Below are 16,476 nucleotides of genomic sequence, written 5' to 3'. Positions count from 1 at the left end.
TTCTTTGAATCTAATCTTGAATTTTTCATAATTTTCAATTTTCTTGATTTCAGTTGGCACTTTGTTGTAAATTTTTCCACTCATGAACCTAGGGCTCTCCTTTCCTAAGCTGGATTTAACTTGATGAACATATATATTCTCTTTTTGTCTGGTAGCATACTTATGGATTTCTAAATTTTTCCGGAATATTTCAGGCTTTCTTCGAACTATAAGTGCAGATTCAAGAATTAATTGTGCCAGTACTGTAAGAACTTTTAATTCAGTAAACAAAGGGTTGCAGTGGGTCAGATATGGCACCTTACATATTGTTCTTATAATTCTCTTTTGAAGGAGGAATACCCGTTGGGATGATGGACTGTTTCCCCAGAATAAGATGCCATAGTTCACAGTGCTGTGGAAACATCCAAAGTAAACCTTCATTAGAATATCTTTTTCAACTAAGGGCTGGAGACGACGGACCATGAAGCATACAGCTGACAATTTAGTTGACATTTGCTCAATGTGGTGTTGCCATCTCAAGTCATCGGCAATAGTTATGCCCAGATATTTTATACTTCTGTCTATGCATATACTTGATCCTTCTAAACGAATTAAGGGGTCGCAGTCTAATTTTTTCGGTTGTGAAATGTTAATGCCTTGGTTTTTCCTCTGTTTAGTAACAGTTTGTTCTGCTTGCACCATTTACTTACTTCATTTAATCCATCCTGTGCTTTGTTTTGAAGAAGCCCCATGTCTCTATCATGTATCAAGTGACTGACGTCGTCTGCAAACATCCAGATTTCACCGGTGGCGACAGATTCTGGCAAGTCATTCACATAAAGGAGGAACAACACAGGGCCCAAATTTGAGCCCTGTGGCACCCCTGTGTTAATAGCAGGTGAGACAGCAGAGCGGAAGTGTCTCGTGAGTCCATCTTGACTTGAATGTCTAATATTTACAACCCGTCTTCTATCTTTCAGATATGAGATGATCCAATGTAGTGGTGCATAATTCCTTAATTCCTAATGTTACTAGCTTTTTAAACAGTGTAGGGTGTGACAGCAGGTCAAAGGCCTTGGTCATGTCATAAAATATGCACAGTTGTTCCCCAACCACATCTAGGTTGTCGTACAAGTTCACTACCAGGTCAAGGATTGCATCGATAGTAGATCTATTCTTCCTAAATCCATATTGGTTAGGGCTAAGCAAATTTCTACTGTTCAAGAATGGAATTAATCGTTTTAGGAAGACCAATTCGAAAATTTTTGAGATGGCACTTTGAACTGCAACTGGCCTATAGTTTTTTACTAGGTCTTTCTCACTATTTTTATGGATCGGTACAATTTTAGATGTTTTAATTCCCTTCGGAAATATACCTTCATCGAATGATTTGTTGATAATTTCAGTGAGAGGCTTTGCAATCGTGTCTTTACACGTTTTTAGTAAATTACATGGGATATCATCTACACCCGCACTGTTTTTAGAGCTAATCTTATTAATTATAAATCAAATCAAATATTTATTTGTTGTAAACATGTTCACATGTATAACAAAGTCAACTTAAAAGGTTACTTAACCTAACTTAAAGAGTTAACAACTTCGTAAAATTCTGTTACATCGTATAAGCAGGTTGCAACTAGAAAGTTCTTTAGTTTTTGTCTAAATCTAGTGAGTGGCAGCTCTTTAATACCTTCCGGCAAAACATTAAACATTTTTATGCCTTGGTATAGAAAACTCTTCTGAGTTGCAGAGTATCTGCATCGTTCACTTATAAGTTTATTTTTGTTTCTAGTTGCATAGTTATGGACCTCAGACATTGCAGGCAAAAGTGCCAAGTTCCTCTTAACAAACAAGAGTGTGCTAAATATATACATAGAAGGCAATGAAAGGACACCTAACCTAATGAAGAGCTCTTTACAGTGGGCCTGCCAGTGTGCATCACAAATCAGACGGATTGCTTTTTTTGCAGCACAAAAAGCTTCTGTACATATCCATGGTTTGCCCAGATTGAAGTTCCATAAGAGAGGTAGCTATGTATGTGGCCATAGTAAACACAGAGCAGAACACCAACAGAGACACTGCCTTTAAGTGCTCTGATCATGAAAATGCCTTTTGAAATTTTGTTCGCAAGACTGTCAATTTGCTGATGCCATTTAAGATTGCTCTGGACTGTGAACCCCAAGAATTTTGAGTGGGTTACTTCCCCCCGATTGCTAAGGCTGAAAGCAAGGTCCTGAGTTTTCCCGTCATTAAGGCTTAACTTATTTGCATTACACCAGTCATGAATGGTTTTAGTTTTGGCGTCGATTATGTAACCCACATTTTCTGCACTGTTACCCTGGACACACACTGCCAAATCGTCAGCAAATAGAAATGATTTTACTGAATGAGCATTTAGGTTGTACGGCAGGTCATTAACATAGAGTATGAAAAGCAAGGGTCCCAAAATGGACCCTTGTGGGACACCTTGTTTTACACTTAACTGTTTTGAGTAAGAGCCATTTAGGAATACGGATTGCCATCGATTGTTCAAATAAGATCTTAAGAACTGCACTACACTGTTGTCAATAGAATAAAAATACATATTATCCAGTAAAATATGATGCGACACTGTGTCAAAGGCCTTGGACATATCAAATGATCTGAAAAGAACGTTCAGGTTGTTCTCCAGTCCTTCAAAACAATTCAAGATCAAATCCTGAGTAGCTTCAACAGTGCTATGGTTAGGTCTAAAGCCGTACACAGAGAGATATATCCAAAACTTCTAGTTCATTAGTATGCTGGAGGTGAAAATCCTCCGCAGATGGACGGTAATCCACATCATCATGGAAAGATTCACAATATCTATCCTCAGTTAATTTTCTTATTTCCGAGATAAAATAGTCGTTAAAAATATTCGCCACCTTACTTGGGTTAGTAATGGGTTCGTCATTAACCTTAAGTGTAATATTACAGCTATTTACAATATCGTCACATGTTAAACTTTTTACAACATTCCAAGATTCCTTATTTATATTTTTGGCATTTTCGATTTTAGATTTAAAAAACTGTTTCTTAGCGTTGGTAAGCAAAGTACTATGCCGGCTCTTAGCGTTGTGATACTCACGCTTGGAATTTTCAGTCGCCTCATGACGCGTTCGCCAGTACATTTCTTTAAGGTTCTCTTGCGATTCAATAACCTCTTGGGTTATCCATTTAACATGTGAGTTGTCCTTACAGCTAAAAATTGCCTTAGGAAAACATACCTCAAACATATATATATATATATATATATATATATATATATATATATATATATATATATATATATATATATATATATAAAAGTGGAGTAGAAGTCATCAAATGCATCGTCAACACTTAAGTTTATATTATTACTATATACAGGCCAGCATTGCTTGGACATCAAATATTCAAATGTAGTTAGGTTAGGTTTTGTTACTTTCCTCTTCTCGATTTTCTTAATTATACTAGCAGAACTTAGATTTAGGCTAAAAACTATAATACTGTGGTCAGAAAGAAGTGGTGGCAGCACATCTACAGAATAAGAGCGACTTTTCAAATCTGTGATAAAGTAATCGAGTTGACTTTGTCTGTTCGAAACCTGATCAATTCTCGTAAGACTTTTGAAGGTAACATGAAGGTTACTCGATTGTAAGATATCAGCAAGATACTCTTTTTCTAGGTTATCCTCTAGATTATCGACATTTAGGTCACCACAGACCACAATTGGAAAATCACAGTAATCATTCTTAACCGTGTTGAACGTGTCTTCTAGGAGTTCCATGAACTGTACGTAATTAGCCTTGTAGGGTGGCCTATAAATAGATTACAATAAGACCAATAGATAGGACATCGGGTGCTCGCAGGTGAAGCCACTGCGGAGCGGCTAATACTCAACAATATGGCGGCGCGGGCGTGAGTCACCGTATTGAGGAGCGTCGCCTTGCACCCCCGCTCTTCACTTCGCCCATAATCGAGCTTACTGTAGCCACCTGCTATAAAAAGAATATGTACAGGCCAATGATTGTAAACTTATGTACTTTCCAGTTGACAAGATCACCTAGAAAGACTGTTCGGGTACATTCGTTCTCGTGGAGGCTTCAACAACAACCCATCATGCAGAGAGTTCACTGGTGCCTTTAAAAGAATTCTACTTCATAAAGAGCTACATGAGACGGAAACAGGAAACACATTGATTCTGAACAAAACATTGAGTTTGGTTAAATGTAAAAATAGGGGGGGGTTTAGTGGCAACCGTCAGAGGCTGTAGAAAAGCTCTGTTTAATTGCCGAGTATGTTGTTAAGTTTAATTTGAACAAAGGAGACATCACTTCAATCAAAAATTTAACTGAAAAAAATGAAGTCATCAGTAATGAAGAAAATGTATAGGAATGGATTTGTTTCCAGGGGACCATTTCCTTGACAATGGCCCCGAACAAAGCCATTTTGTACTTCTTATAAAGGCAATAGGTAAGAAATATTTTAAGTTGAGACTACACCATTTTTCAAAGAAAACTCAATGAATCAATACACAAAACCAAACTTAGAAATTATCTCTTGAAAACAGTTACTTTCATGGGGGCAATAGTTGGTTCATTGAATTTTAAAGTGTTCAAGTTTTTCAATTGTATTGCAATTTTTTGTCTTTTGTTTTGTTTGTCAATCATGGTTGAAATGGTCACCTAAAAACAAATCTATTTCTATATTTTCTTTCTTTTTAGCGCAATTTCAATTGAAAAAGGTCAATAAACTAACATTTATAATATATGACTTAAAAGTTCCTCCTCTTTCTCACTGAGTATTACAGATTAGTTTACAATTAACTGAGTTGTAAAGTTTGAAACTATATTTTTATTGTACGTTTAAGTAATTTTCCATACTTTTATTATAATTAATCTATAAATCTTACTTATTGCCTTACTAATTGTACAATAAATGTTTACAGACTTAACAAAATATTTTATTAAACTCTTATACACTTTGTTATAATATGTAAACATAAACTTTAGATATTGTTGTTTTGGGATATTTTGAGCTGAAGGATTATTAAGGTTTAAAGTCATGGTTTCCCTCATCTAATAATTTACCCGCATATACAAACTTTGCTCATATTATAGTAATATATGCCAAAAATAAATAGGAAATAAACTCTTAGTTATACTTGTTTAGAGTATTGACTCAGATTGAATTCCTTCATTAAATTACATAACTTAATGATTTTATTTAGTGATTTTATTTGAAGTAATTACTGTAAACAAGTACAAATAAAGCGTGTTCTACTCACTTTTTATAATATGCTATAATGTACGATACGAGGAAACAGATGGCCCGGCACGGACTGCACGGAGCGTTGAGCTCTAAGCGGTCGCGGCACTCGTAAACTAACGTCTCACAAACAATAACTTTTCTGGCCAAACCATAAGAGCTAATTAAAAAAGAAAAATATGTTCCGAAAACTTGAACTATTCAACAACATTTTCCACCGTTTTTAATCTTGCCTGACCAAAAAACGGCAAAAGTAGCAGCCGACTAACTTTTTTATGTCAAGTTTTTAAAATGTAAAACATAATTCTCGACTTTATTTAATTATTTAAATTGCAAAACTAAATTTTTTTGAACATTTGAATGATACCACAGGCATCCATAGCTTATTGACTTCACTCATACAAAGTTTCAAAGTATTTTCTTTATTCTAAGTAGGGTAGATCACGAGTTGATTTAAAAACGGGAGAACTGAATTTTTACACTAATCGGAGCGTAGTTTTGAGTTTCTATCCCACGACAACATGGCGGACCTGGCTTCACCTGCCCCAATGTTGGCAAGATAGGCATAGCCCATCTATTTGGTCTTATTGTAATCTATGGGCCTATATACATTTATTAAAACAAATTTAAAATTGTCACATGTTACGATAATTCCGCAACACTCAAATATATCCTCAACTGACAACGTATTAAGTTTATTTATGAGACTGGTCTTGAATGCGTACGTTTCTAGTTACGCATTTATGGGTGATCAGAACTTGGACTCTCACCATTGATGCTTGTGGCTATACTTCTTTTATCAAAAATATCTAAAACAAAAATTGGAGGTGGTCTGTATTTTATTGTGTATTATTTTTATGCTATTGGTGGACCAATTTCAATGCAGGGTTTCTAACGTGAAAGTTACGGTACTTATAAATATGAGTCCATTAAATAGGCTTTTAGAACTGTTGTCCACAGATTTTTGTTATCTCCTTCATAAACACTCCTTGCATAGTGTCAATATCACAAACCTGGTTACTTAAAAGGGGAAGTTCTGATAGCTAGAGAACGTCTGAAGGGCCTGTATATTTACTGTGTTGTTTTCATTCCGAACAACGTAGGATATTGAATAAGGTCAACAAGAAAAACTACCAGTTTCTAATTTTATCTCTTAAAAAATCTTAGGCCGAAAGCTGTCTGATTGAAAGTAAGAATGTTGCGGAAACCGTTTGGAAGATTGTGTCTGGAAAACAGATATCTATCAAATCTTACATTCAGTTGCTCCGAGATAATGGAGTTGTGGTTGCTGATCCACGTGAAATCGCTGAAATGTTCAATAGTTTTTTCATAAGTGCCCCCACTGGACAGATCTAGGAGTGGAACATATCGTTGCACTGACAGCTCTTCTAAAATATAAAAAAGTATATCAAGTTTCTTCATAGCGCCAACAACTTCTCTTGAAATGTATAAAAAAATTTCATCTTTGAAAACCAGTTCATCACCTGGCGTTTTTTTAAATGTCCACTTCAGTAATTAGACGGGTTGCTTTACTCCTAAGCGCTCGTTTAACTAAATTGTACATTAACTCAGTTCTTTAGGGAAAGTTTCCGATGGATATGAAGCTCTATAAAGAGCCACAAAGAACCTTCAAATTGAAAAAGAGGGCTTTTCGTCTAGTGTTTGGCCTTTGGAAGCAGGAAGAGCTTTTGGCAGGTGTTTTTGACGTGACAACGTCTTAAATTAGGTTGCGGCTCGGAGTCACTCATGAAAAAGTGTAACGCCCGGTAACGTTACGATGCCCGTCCAGTGGGTCCGCCGCCGCACGGGATAAAGCAGATAACTGTGGGTCCGCCGCACGGGATAAAGCAGATAACTATGTTTATTCGTGAAAATGTGGAGTGCTTAGATTCGTCATTTACAACAACTACAGCAATAAAGGTAAATAATTGTACACTGATATTTCATTATCGTAAACTATGATTGATTGATTAATTGTTAGATTGACACAAAAGTTGAGAAACTGAGTTTATAGGTTATGTCATACTATTGACAAATGTTGATAGTGTTAAGTAAATTATTAGTTTAAATCACTCTGCAATCAATCGTAATTCAGTCGATTGGGAAGAAACAGCGCGTATTGCTAGTCAAACATTTAAAATAACAAATTATAACCTCTAACCTGTCATAACACCAAACGACCAAACAAACGAACTAAACCGACCAATCACCACGCGCGGAGTTAGAATTTAACTGTGTTTAGCAAGAATTTCAAATTCCAATTTTAGTAAATGTTTTATTCAACTTTACCATTTACAATAACAAATTTTAATTAATTTCAAATTATGTACAATGTTTTAGTAAACAAAATATATTTCTATAGTTAAAATTTGTGCAATTCTTATTTTCATTGAATTCCTTGTTCCTATTGTGCAATTTAATAATATTCATATCAATAAATATTCTACCAGGAAAAAGACGTTGTCACGTAAAATCTTCGCCCGTAAAACCGACTTTACAGGCAACCATAATTTTTTCAGAGAACGTATCCTAAATTTGATCATTTCCTCTGTTTTATCTACTCTGTATCAGTTTACACTTTTTAACACATTAAAAGTTGTCCTATCTATCTATATATATATATATATATATATATATATATATATATATATATATATATATATATATATATATATATATTCTATCAGAAATCAAAACAGTTTGTTTGTACTCCATCATAATTTTATTTTATTTTATTTCCAACGGATCAACCATTACAAAAAAGCGAGCATAATAATTTATAATTATAGTAATAAGTTAGCAACAATGGCTAACACAAAACTAAAAAACTAAATCCAGGCAAGAAGGTACTTATGGGTATGGCCCCCTAAAGGCACCATCAAAAACCAAACACAAGCACAGGTGTGCGTGCGCGTCCGCGTTTGTGCGCGTGTGTGTTTTGAAATTCATAGTTGAGTGGTCAAGCACTGAGAGGCACATAGAGCTCTCTTGAAGGAAGCCAAGGAAGCGCAGAAAAAGTCCATGTGTTCTGGTAGCAAGCATCCAAGTCTCTGCATCCTAATCACAGGACTGTTGGCTGCATAGGAAGTTGTCATCGAAGTTCTTGCAAAAAGGACTATAGATCTTGTGCCAGTGGGTATTTGGAAATTTATTTTCTGTAGTAGGTCTGGGCAATCGATGATTCCGTTAACCAGCTTGGACAAGAAGAGAACGTCTTGGATGGAGCGTCTTGTTTCAAGTGAAGGTAAGTTAAGATAAGGCGAAATCTCTTGTACTGGGACATCCAGATACCTAAATCCAAGGCGCACTCCCGCAAGTCTCAGGAACCTTCTCTGCACCCTCTTAATGCTATCTCTCAAGTACAACTGGTGAGGGGACCACACCACGCAACAATATTCAAGGTGTGGTCTTATCAAGCAGCAATATAGCGTCCTCAAGACGCGCAGGACGGAGAAAGGCTTATAAACTCTGAAGAGAAGCAGAGCCGCATCATGGTTGGTAGAAATCTTCATGAATAATTTTATATCGTCGGCAAAGAGCAGGTGGTTGCATTTGAGGGCATTAACGACATCATTAATGTATAGGTTGAACATGATGGGGCCTAGGTGAGAACCCTGTGGGACGCCAGATGAAGCTGGAAAGCTGTGGGACAAGGTATTCTTGTATCTAACCTGAAGCATGCGCCCACGCAAGTAACTGTCAAACCAGTTGAGAAGAGGTCCTGTGAAGCCATAAGCCTCAAGTTTGCGGATCAAGATGGAGTGGCATACCATGTCGAAAGCCTTTGAGAAGTCCAGCTCTATTGAGTCCACCTGCTGTCTTTGTGCAAAAGCCTGTATGATGTAGGTTTGAAACTGTACAAGGTTAGTGGTTGTTGATTTGTTAGACAGGAACCCGTGTTGACTTGGATGTAGCATATTTATGACTTGGAAAATAATCTTATTCAGGACAAGTCACTCAAATACCTTTGCCAAGATTGGTAATATTGTTATGGGTCTATAATTTCTTATGTCACTGGAAGGGCCATTTTTGTGAATGGGCACTATATGACCTATTTTGAAGATCTCAGGGAAAACTCCGCCGGATAGAGATTTATTGTATAAATTGGTGAGAGGTTGAGCAAGCAGTTCTGCGCAGTGTTTAATTATGGATGGAGGAATTGAGTCTGAACCTGGGCCCTTGGTGACGTCGAGACTGTTTAGCACCTTCAATACATGCTCGGTATTAAAGTGGCAGGAGGATATCACGTCTTGGGAAAGTGTATTTGAGCATTCCATTTGTGATGTGTTATCATCAGGAGAATACACTGACGCAAAAAAGTCAGCAAACATATTTGCTATGACGTTATTGGATTGAGACGAGTTGCCATCAAGGTGCATGGTAGTCGCAGTGCAGGTGGTATTTACTTTCTTCAGATAACTCCAGAAAGCCTTTGGGTTTTCATTGATTGAGCTCTGCACCTTGTTGATGTATTGGTCAAAACAGGTTGCTGATAGGGTCTTGCATTGTGCTCTAACTATGGCGAACCGAGTATAACTAGACTGAGATAAAGAAGTTTTATACTGTTTATGTAGGACTTTCTTTTGAATGATAAGATGAATGAGCTCCTTGGAGAACCATGCTGGAAAGACTGATCCACCGGACTTTGTGATAGGAGAGTTTCTCAATACACTCTCCGATATGGTGTCAACAAACGCCTTGAAAGCTACATTTATGTCTTCATGGCAGGTGACGATTTCCCAGTCCAAGTCCTGTAGCTCTTGCAGGACCTTCACATTGTCACAGCATCTCACATTAGTGTGGTAAGTGACATTTGGACGAGAATACGTTGGCAGTGACGTTTTTAAAGACAGTGAAGACGTTTATAATAACAACATGTTCCGAAAATCAGAAAAATATCTAGGACCTACAGTTTGTAATAGATTGCCAGATTATTTATAAAAAAAAACAGCCATTCTCTTAAATCTTTTAATTTTTTTTTAACTTTCTTGTAAAATCTGTTTGAATTTATTCTCAATTTTTGGCCCCACCTACCCATACCAGTAAAACATATCTAGACTACTGACATTTTAATCTTGCTTAGTTTGAATTAGTCAGTCATATTTATTATTACACTGATAATATAGAACTAATTTTTCGATTACGTTTATCAATTAGTTATTGCTAATTGTATATATATATATATATATATATATATATATATATATATATATATATATATATATAGGAGTACTGACTATTCTTGATACATATAAATGTCCATGAGAAATAAATCATTTTGATTTTATTTGTAGTCTTGGTCAGAGTAATAACGAAATTTATGGCCTCATTTGTATTAGATTATTGTTTTGAACTAAAAGTATGAAGAATGTAATACTTTGTAAAGCCAAGAAGAAGTATGTAACATAGCCAAAAATGATAATAACTTATATTATTTACAAAGGTTTTTCTGTATTTTATATACGGAAACTATAATAAATATACGTAAAATATGGTATATTAGGAAGCAAAATAAACACAACTTTCTTCTTTCATTAACAATAATATTCCCTGCAAAAGATAAATGTTTATGATTCGCGTTTTACTTTTTTTTATTCATCCACTATCTAGCGCCTGCGACAGAACAGCTGTACTAAATAAATAGATTAACCCACAACAATTCAATTGACGAATATTGAGTCAGCTGACGGCAGAAGATAGATGACACTAGGTGTTATAACAAAAAATGTAATTTAATAATTACATTACCAATGCTGGCTTTGCTTGTGCTTTGTGTATCACTTCGTCATGATAGTTCTGGATTGTTGTCGAAATGGTACTCGTTGACAGATATTAATTTTAGGTTTGTTTTTTAAAAAAACAATTAAAATATATGTATAGAAAGTTAAGTTTTGCATATTTACTTATAGTCAAATTATAAGTACATGTTAGTGAGCCACATTACCTTACTGTTTAGAACCTGTTTATGTTTTTATATTCTGAGACAAGTGTTCCCTAAATACAATTTACTTAATAAAGGTGCAGGCAAAGGAACTTCAATATCAATCTGATTTTGTCTATGCCTAAATTTTAAATACTAGGTCAGTTTAGCTTAAGCCAATTTGTGCTAGAGCCAACTGTTCAATACACAATGTGGTGGCATAAATACTATCTTTGTATCAGGGTACTTGTTATTATCTGGAGGCTACTATTTTTGGAAAAGTTTTTCTCACCTGGGATGTAAAAGAACTAAATTACTAGAGAGAACAGATTTTTCTCGACTTACTGTGAACATTACATGTCATTAGGATCAGTTTTTGTTTTCTGCCTCCTAAAAGGAAGCGATGTTGGCCAAAAGAAGGGCTGCAATTTAGTAAGCGGCCACTACCATAATTGAATCATGGTACCATATTATCAATTATAAATACCTAAACTATCAAATACAAAAACCTCATAATTATAGTTATTTACAATTGATTATTGCTAACTCTTTTTAATGTATTGAATAACAATATATTTCCAAATTGTTAAATCATTTGCATGGTATTTGGGTAATGGCCATAAGTACAATGACATACATTGCCTACATGTGTTATTTGTGTCACAGGCTCTCACGCATGTATATCCTTAAAAATAGTTTAAAGCAACTAACTTGTTTGATACATTTTATATGTACAAATAGCCTATGTAGCTTTTTACTTATCATTACATTATTAGTCTTTTTTATATATATATTAAAACAGCTGAACTATACTAAAATCTACTATTTGTTATTAGTCTGTATAAGCAGGTTTAGATTGGGTTATCATAAATATGTTATTAGTACTACATCTATAATAACATCTATAATACAGTATAAATATGTATTATAGATTTAATCAAAAGTTTAGAGATCTCTTATCCCAACAGGAGGTCATCTTATCTTCATTATTGTCAGTTGTTTTCTTATTATCACAGTGGAGGGTAGCTCAACATTGTTAAAATAGGAAGTAACCAAATCCAGAGCATGTATAATACTTTTTAGATCCAAATTAGGACTATTTGTTCATTTATACTAGCAAAATGTTTAATGAATAGATTTACCTTAAATGAGGCTTTCTTGACCACACAATACACCACAAGTTCAGTCCTTTTTAACCTGCCTATATTATCAATTTTCCTTAGTTCATGGTTTACAATCTTCCGTGATGTTTGAGAAATATTTTTATAATTTATATTTGACAATATTGTTTAATAATTTGGCTTTTTGCATCTGTTTCTTAATGTAATTTTACTTATTTTTCCAAGGTGAGAAAAAATCTCTGATTTGTTACCATTAATTATTTCTGGTGTTAGTTAGGTAAAATTTTTACCAGGAGCATTAAAGGACTTTAGATCCTAACTGAAGTAGGAAAATTTTTAACCCGAAGAATTTGAGGTCCACTAGGAATTTTGTTACTAATGTTGAGTAAACTGATTACAGTTCCATATCTCAACAAAAAGGATGTTACTGATTAGTTAATTTTATCACCTTACAATAGAACGAAAATACCAGCATCTGTACATTATTGATTTACAGGTTTTTATTAATGAAGTTAAGAAACTTTCTTTCTTCGATTCTTGGATGCTGTTCTTTAACTCAACAGGGTGACATCATACATTCATACATACACATCTCACATTCTAAAGCACCGGAATGCACTACTTGATCCTCAGCTCACTGTCATTTCAATGAAAGTCTTATAAGTTTTCTCCTGGAGTTAAAAATTTAGTTAAGTTAAAATTTCAGTAATTCAGTGTAACAGTTCTTTTATTACTTATTCACACCATTTTTTTCTTACTCTCATTTTCTTATAGAAACAAATTATACTGCATCAAATATCCATTGTGTATTTTGTATGGTGATGAGATCATGTTTATACTTGAATGATCGTCGCCCACAATGCTAGTTAACCCAGCACAAATGATTAAGTGTTTCAGAAGTTATTATAAATTTGAGATAAATACATAAACAAAAGACTTTGCCCAACAGCACTGTCTTTAATCATACAGTTCTCACAATTAAATTACACTGGAAAATATACATTATATATGATCTAAATAAATGTTATTGTTCATAGCCGTGTTGTGTGTACTCGTTTTAAAAACCTACAATAATTATTCAAGCATTGATGCTTAAATATAAATCAGTTTCCTGTAGTTTATTTCCATATTAAATCCTAGAGTGGCAGTGAAACAATAATTTCCCACTTTTGTGTTACCAGCTGTTTTTGTTTATAGTTTGTCATTCATGATGGAAGGTTTGAAAGGATAATGTGATTTTGGACATTTGCCATCGTTATATATGCTACAAAATGTATGACACTACATTTTGATGATTTGAATCTATTCTCTTCCTCAGGTGAGAAGACAATTACACGTACTAAAAGATGCAACATATGGCAATAGACTGCCATTAAAAACAGAGGAAGCAAAAGTATCTCATTTTTTTAGCAATTCCACAAAAAATTTTTAACTTTGATTATATTATTACTAATAAAGTGCTCTTGGTTCTCAATGTGTTAAGTAATAAACACAGATTGTAATTTTATTCTGTATACTTAACAAATGCTCTGGGATGCCTGTAACTAATTACCATCAAATGTTTTTTTTTTCAGGGTAGGAAACACTGCTTTGAATATGCTGTAGAGATTAATTTTGACAGGATTGAAAATCAAAACCGCACTGAAGGCCAAGCAGAAAAGCCGTTGGCAAGGTAAGATAGATTTTCTTAAACTTGTCACTTATCCTTACTTTCACAAAATGCCAACGTACAACATAGTTTAGTGATATGACACCTAAACAAAAAATAGAATTCTCGAGATAGTGCTACTGAGGTTGGAGAACTTTATTATCCTATCAATATTGATATACAATAAACCTCTAAACTAGTACTCTCATTGGAAAACTACAAACCAATTTAACTAGTGTCCTTATTTTAAAATATTGTATAAAGAATCATAGTAAAGAGAGTAGGCCTTGCTCCAAGACAAAACTGCAACAAATCTGGTATCATCAGCCTGATAGAATACATCATAGATAAAATAGATCAAAACAATTTATTTCAAAAATTTACTTTTATTTGAGCAATTAACAAGAAATATTTAGGATATGAGCTTATTACTAGAAACTAAATACTTACAGTAAATAGTGTAGCCAAAAAGTTATCTTTCTGGACTATTTCAGTTAGTGGGACTCAAATCAAATGATCATTGTTACAAGTTCTTGGTGCTCCATTCCATTATGAGTAATAAGAGGAGTGCTACAAGGTTCTCTACTGTGTCCAGTCCTATTCATACTTTTTCTTAACAAATTTCCAGACTACATCCAACAGTAGCAATACTTCTTGCTCAATCTACATTGAAAATACCTCACTCCATATCCATAATACTATGAATAGCCTCTTCAAAAATGCATCAAATATCTTAAAAGCTGTTATCAAGTATTGTAGAGCTAATGACTTAACAGTAAATCCTTCCAAAACGGTCCATATAGACTTCAGTTAGAAAAAAGAAGAGATTACCAATGTGCCTAACATCTTCATGGACAACCAAGTAAAATTTCTAGGTGTGGCTCTAAAGTAAACTACGTAATGAACACTCAATCATCTGTGTTTGAAAGTAGGTGAGACGTGTTCGTTTTGAGATGTGTCAAATATAGTGGAAGTAAGTCTGAAGGAAGCTGTATGGGGTGAGTCATCAAAATTGGACTTTTTCTGCTGAAAAAGGTTGTATATATGCCTTTGCAGGTCTCCATCCATGTCAAAGCTACAGTAAAACTTTTTGACACTAGTATCTTCACAGAAACTGCTCTGTAAATACAAGAATCTATGGCATCATACCTAGTTCATTTTGTTATTTGTATGTGTTTAATTCTTGTTTTAATCCGTGATTGACACTACAACAGAACACCTATCTGTGTCAACCAATAAATGACGAAATCAACTCCAAAACTCTTAAGCTCATCACTTTATAACTTATTAGTAATTAAATTTGTATCATTCGGCAGAGCATGTTAAAAATATGTTTTATCCAAAGAAAAGCTGTGAGGACTGAGGGAGAGGATTGTTTCAGTCATCTGACAGATAGTCATTTCATACTGGATAGGTGTCGTGAGTTTCTATAACAAAAAATATATTTGAATGTTTCTGTAAGATTTCCAGAAATACAAATTGTAACAAGAATTAGCTACAGCAAGACTTTATATGCTAGAACCAAATATATTCCTTAGAATTCTTTCTACAGTTTGAAATCTGTGTGTTACTCAAACTGTTCTCAGATTGCTTCATTAAAGACAAAAAAGACTGTATCCATCTAAAAACAAAATTATTTAGACTTTCTGACTTTTAAGGCCTGGACACTGATCTTTAAACTTAGGTACTTCCAATAATTCAAAAGTGGATCAAGAAAGATATCTTCCAAGAATCATCATTTATCTCAGAGAAGGGTTAAGTAAGCCATTTTGAAAGGAGATGCTATGAACCCCTGTAACAGTACAAGGAATTGCATGCATAGCTGTAGGTAACAGCTTGTAGAAAACATAATCAAGCACAAATTTACAACTTTGAAAATTACACAAATAGCGTTAAAAGACAATAACAAATTAATTTAATCGTAATCAAGTTCATTTAGAAAAGCACATTACGATTTATTGAGCGGTGTGTTTTCAGCCATGTTGATGGCCCCAATATTGTCGGAGAGCAATGTTCCATCGAACCGATTGCCATACAACAGCCGCCAGAGACTACCCAGCACTGACAGTGACGACAGCAGCAGCGAGGACAACGCTCCAATGGAGGGTCCAGGTGCAGATGAGTACACTTTCACTGAGAACAGTCATTCCAGCATGGTGAGTCGTCTTCATTACATTGTACACTCCTGCAATAGACCAATCGTTTTTTTAACCCTCCGACAGCACAAATGTCCATCAATACCACTTGTGAACTGATAAAGATGACACAGCCTTCAGTCAACTTTCCACTATTATTACGCAAAAACCATTTAAGTTATAAAGACATAAGTCTTTCCAGTTGAATCCTCTACCCATAAATACCAATTTATTCTATATAGTTTATATTCGGAATATTACTCGTTGTCAGCTGATATTGATTAAAATGCTGTACGGCATACAGCTGTAGGATTATGCAGCTGGTGACATGCTGCACGGCCTTGACGTTCTTTGATGCTAGGTTATTATGTAGGTTAGTTGTTATTTAATTTATTATTATTAATT

The 16,476-nt window shown here is 34.6% G+C and overlaps 1 protein-coding gene across 3 annotated transcripts in view; it reads left to right on the top strand.

Moving 5' to 3' along the window:
* The first annotated feature begins 10,921 nt into the window (after positions 1–10,921).
* The window catches only part of LOC124353697 (kelch-like protein 12), a 30,229-nt gene continuing 24,674 nt past the window's right edge, over positions 10,922–16,476 (top strand). For 2 of the 3 annotated variants that reach the window (XM_046803663.1, XM_046803666.1), the window contains exons 1-3: positions 10,932–11,089; positions 13,863–13,960; positions 15,914–16,092. In XM_046803663.1, coding sequence (XP_046659619.1) covers positions 15,916–16,092 — 177 coding nt within the window. In that variant the 5' untranslated portion in view covers positions 10,932–11,089; positions 13,863–13,960; positions 15,914–15,915. Of the gene's footprint in view, positions 11,090–13,862; positions 13,961–15,913; positions 16,093–16,476 lie in introns of all 3 variants that reach the window. The other variant, XM_046803664.1, reaches the window with a different exon arrangement.

This window comes from Homalodisca vitripennis, chromosome 2 (assembly GCF_021130785.1).
Source record: "Homalodisca vitripennis isolate AUS2020 chromosome 2, UT_GWSS_2.1, whole genome shotgun sequence".
Taxonomy (NCBI): Eukaryota; Metazoa; Arthropoda; class Insecta; order Hemiptera; family Cicadellidae; genus Homalodisca; species Homalodisca vitripennis.
This window is presented reverse-complemented; position numbering and strand designations above follow the sequence as displayed.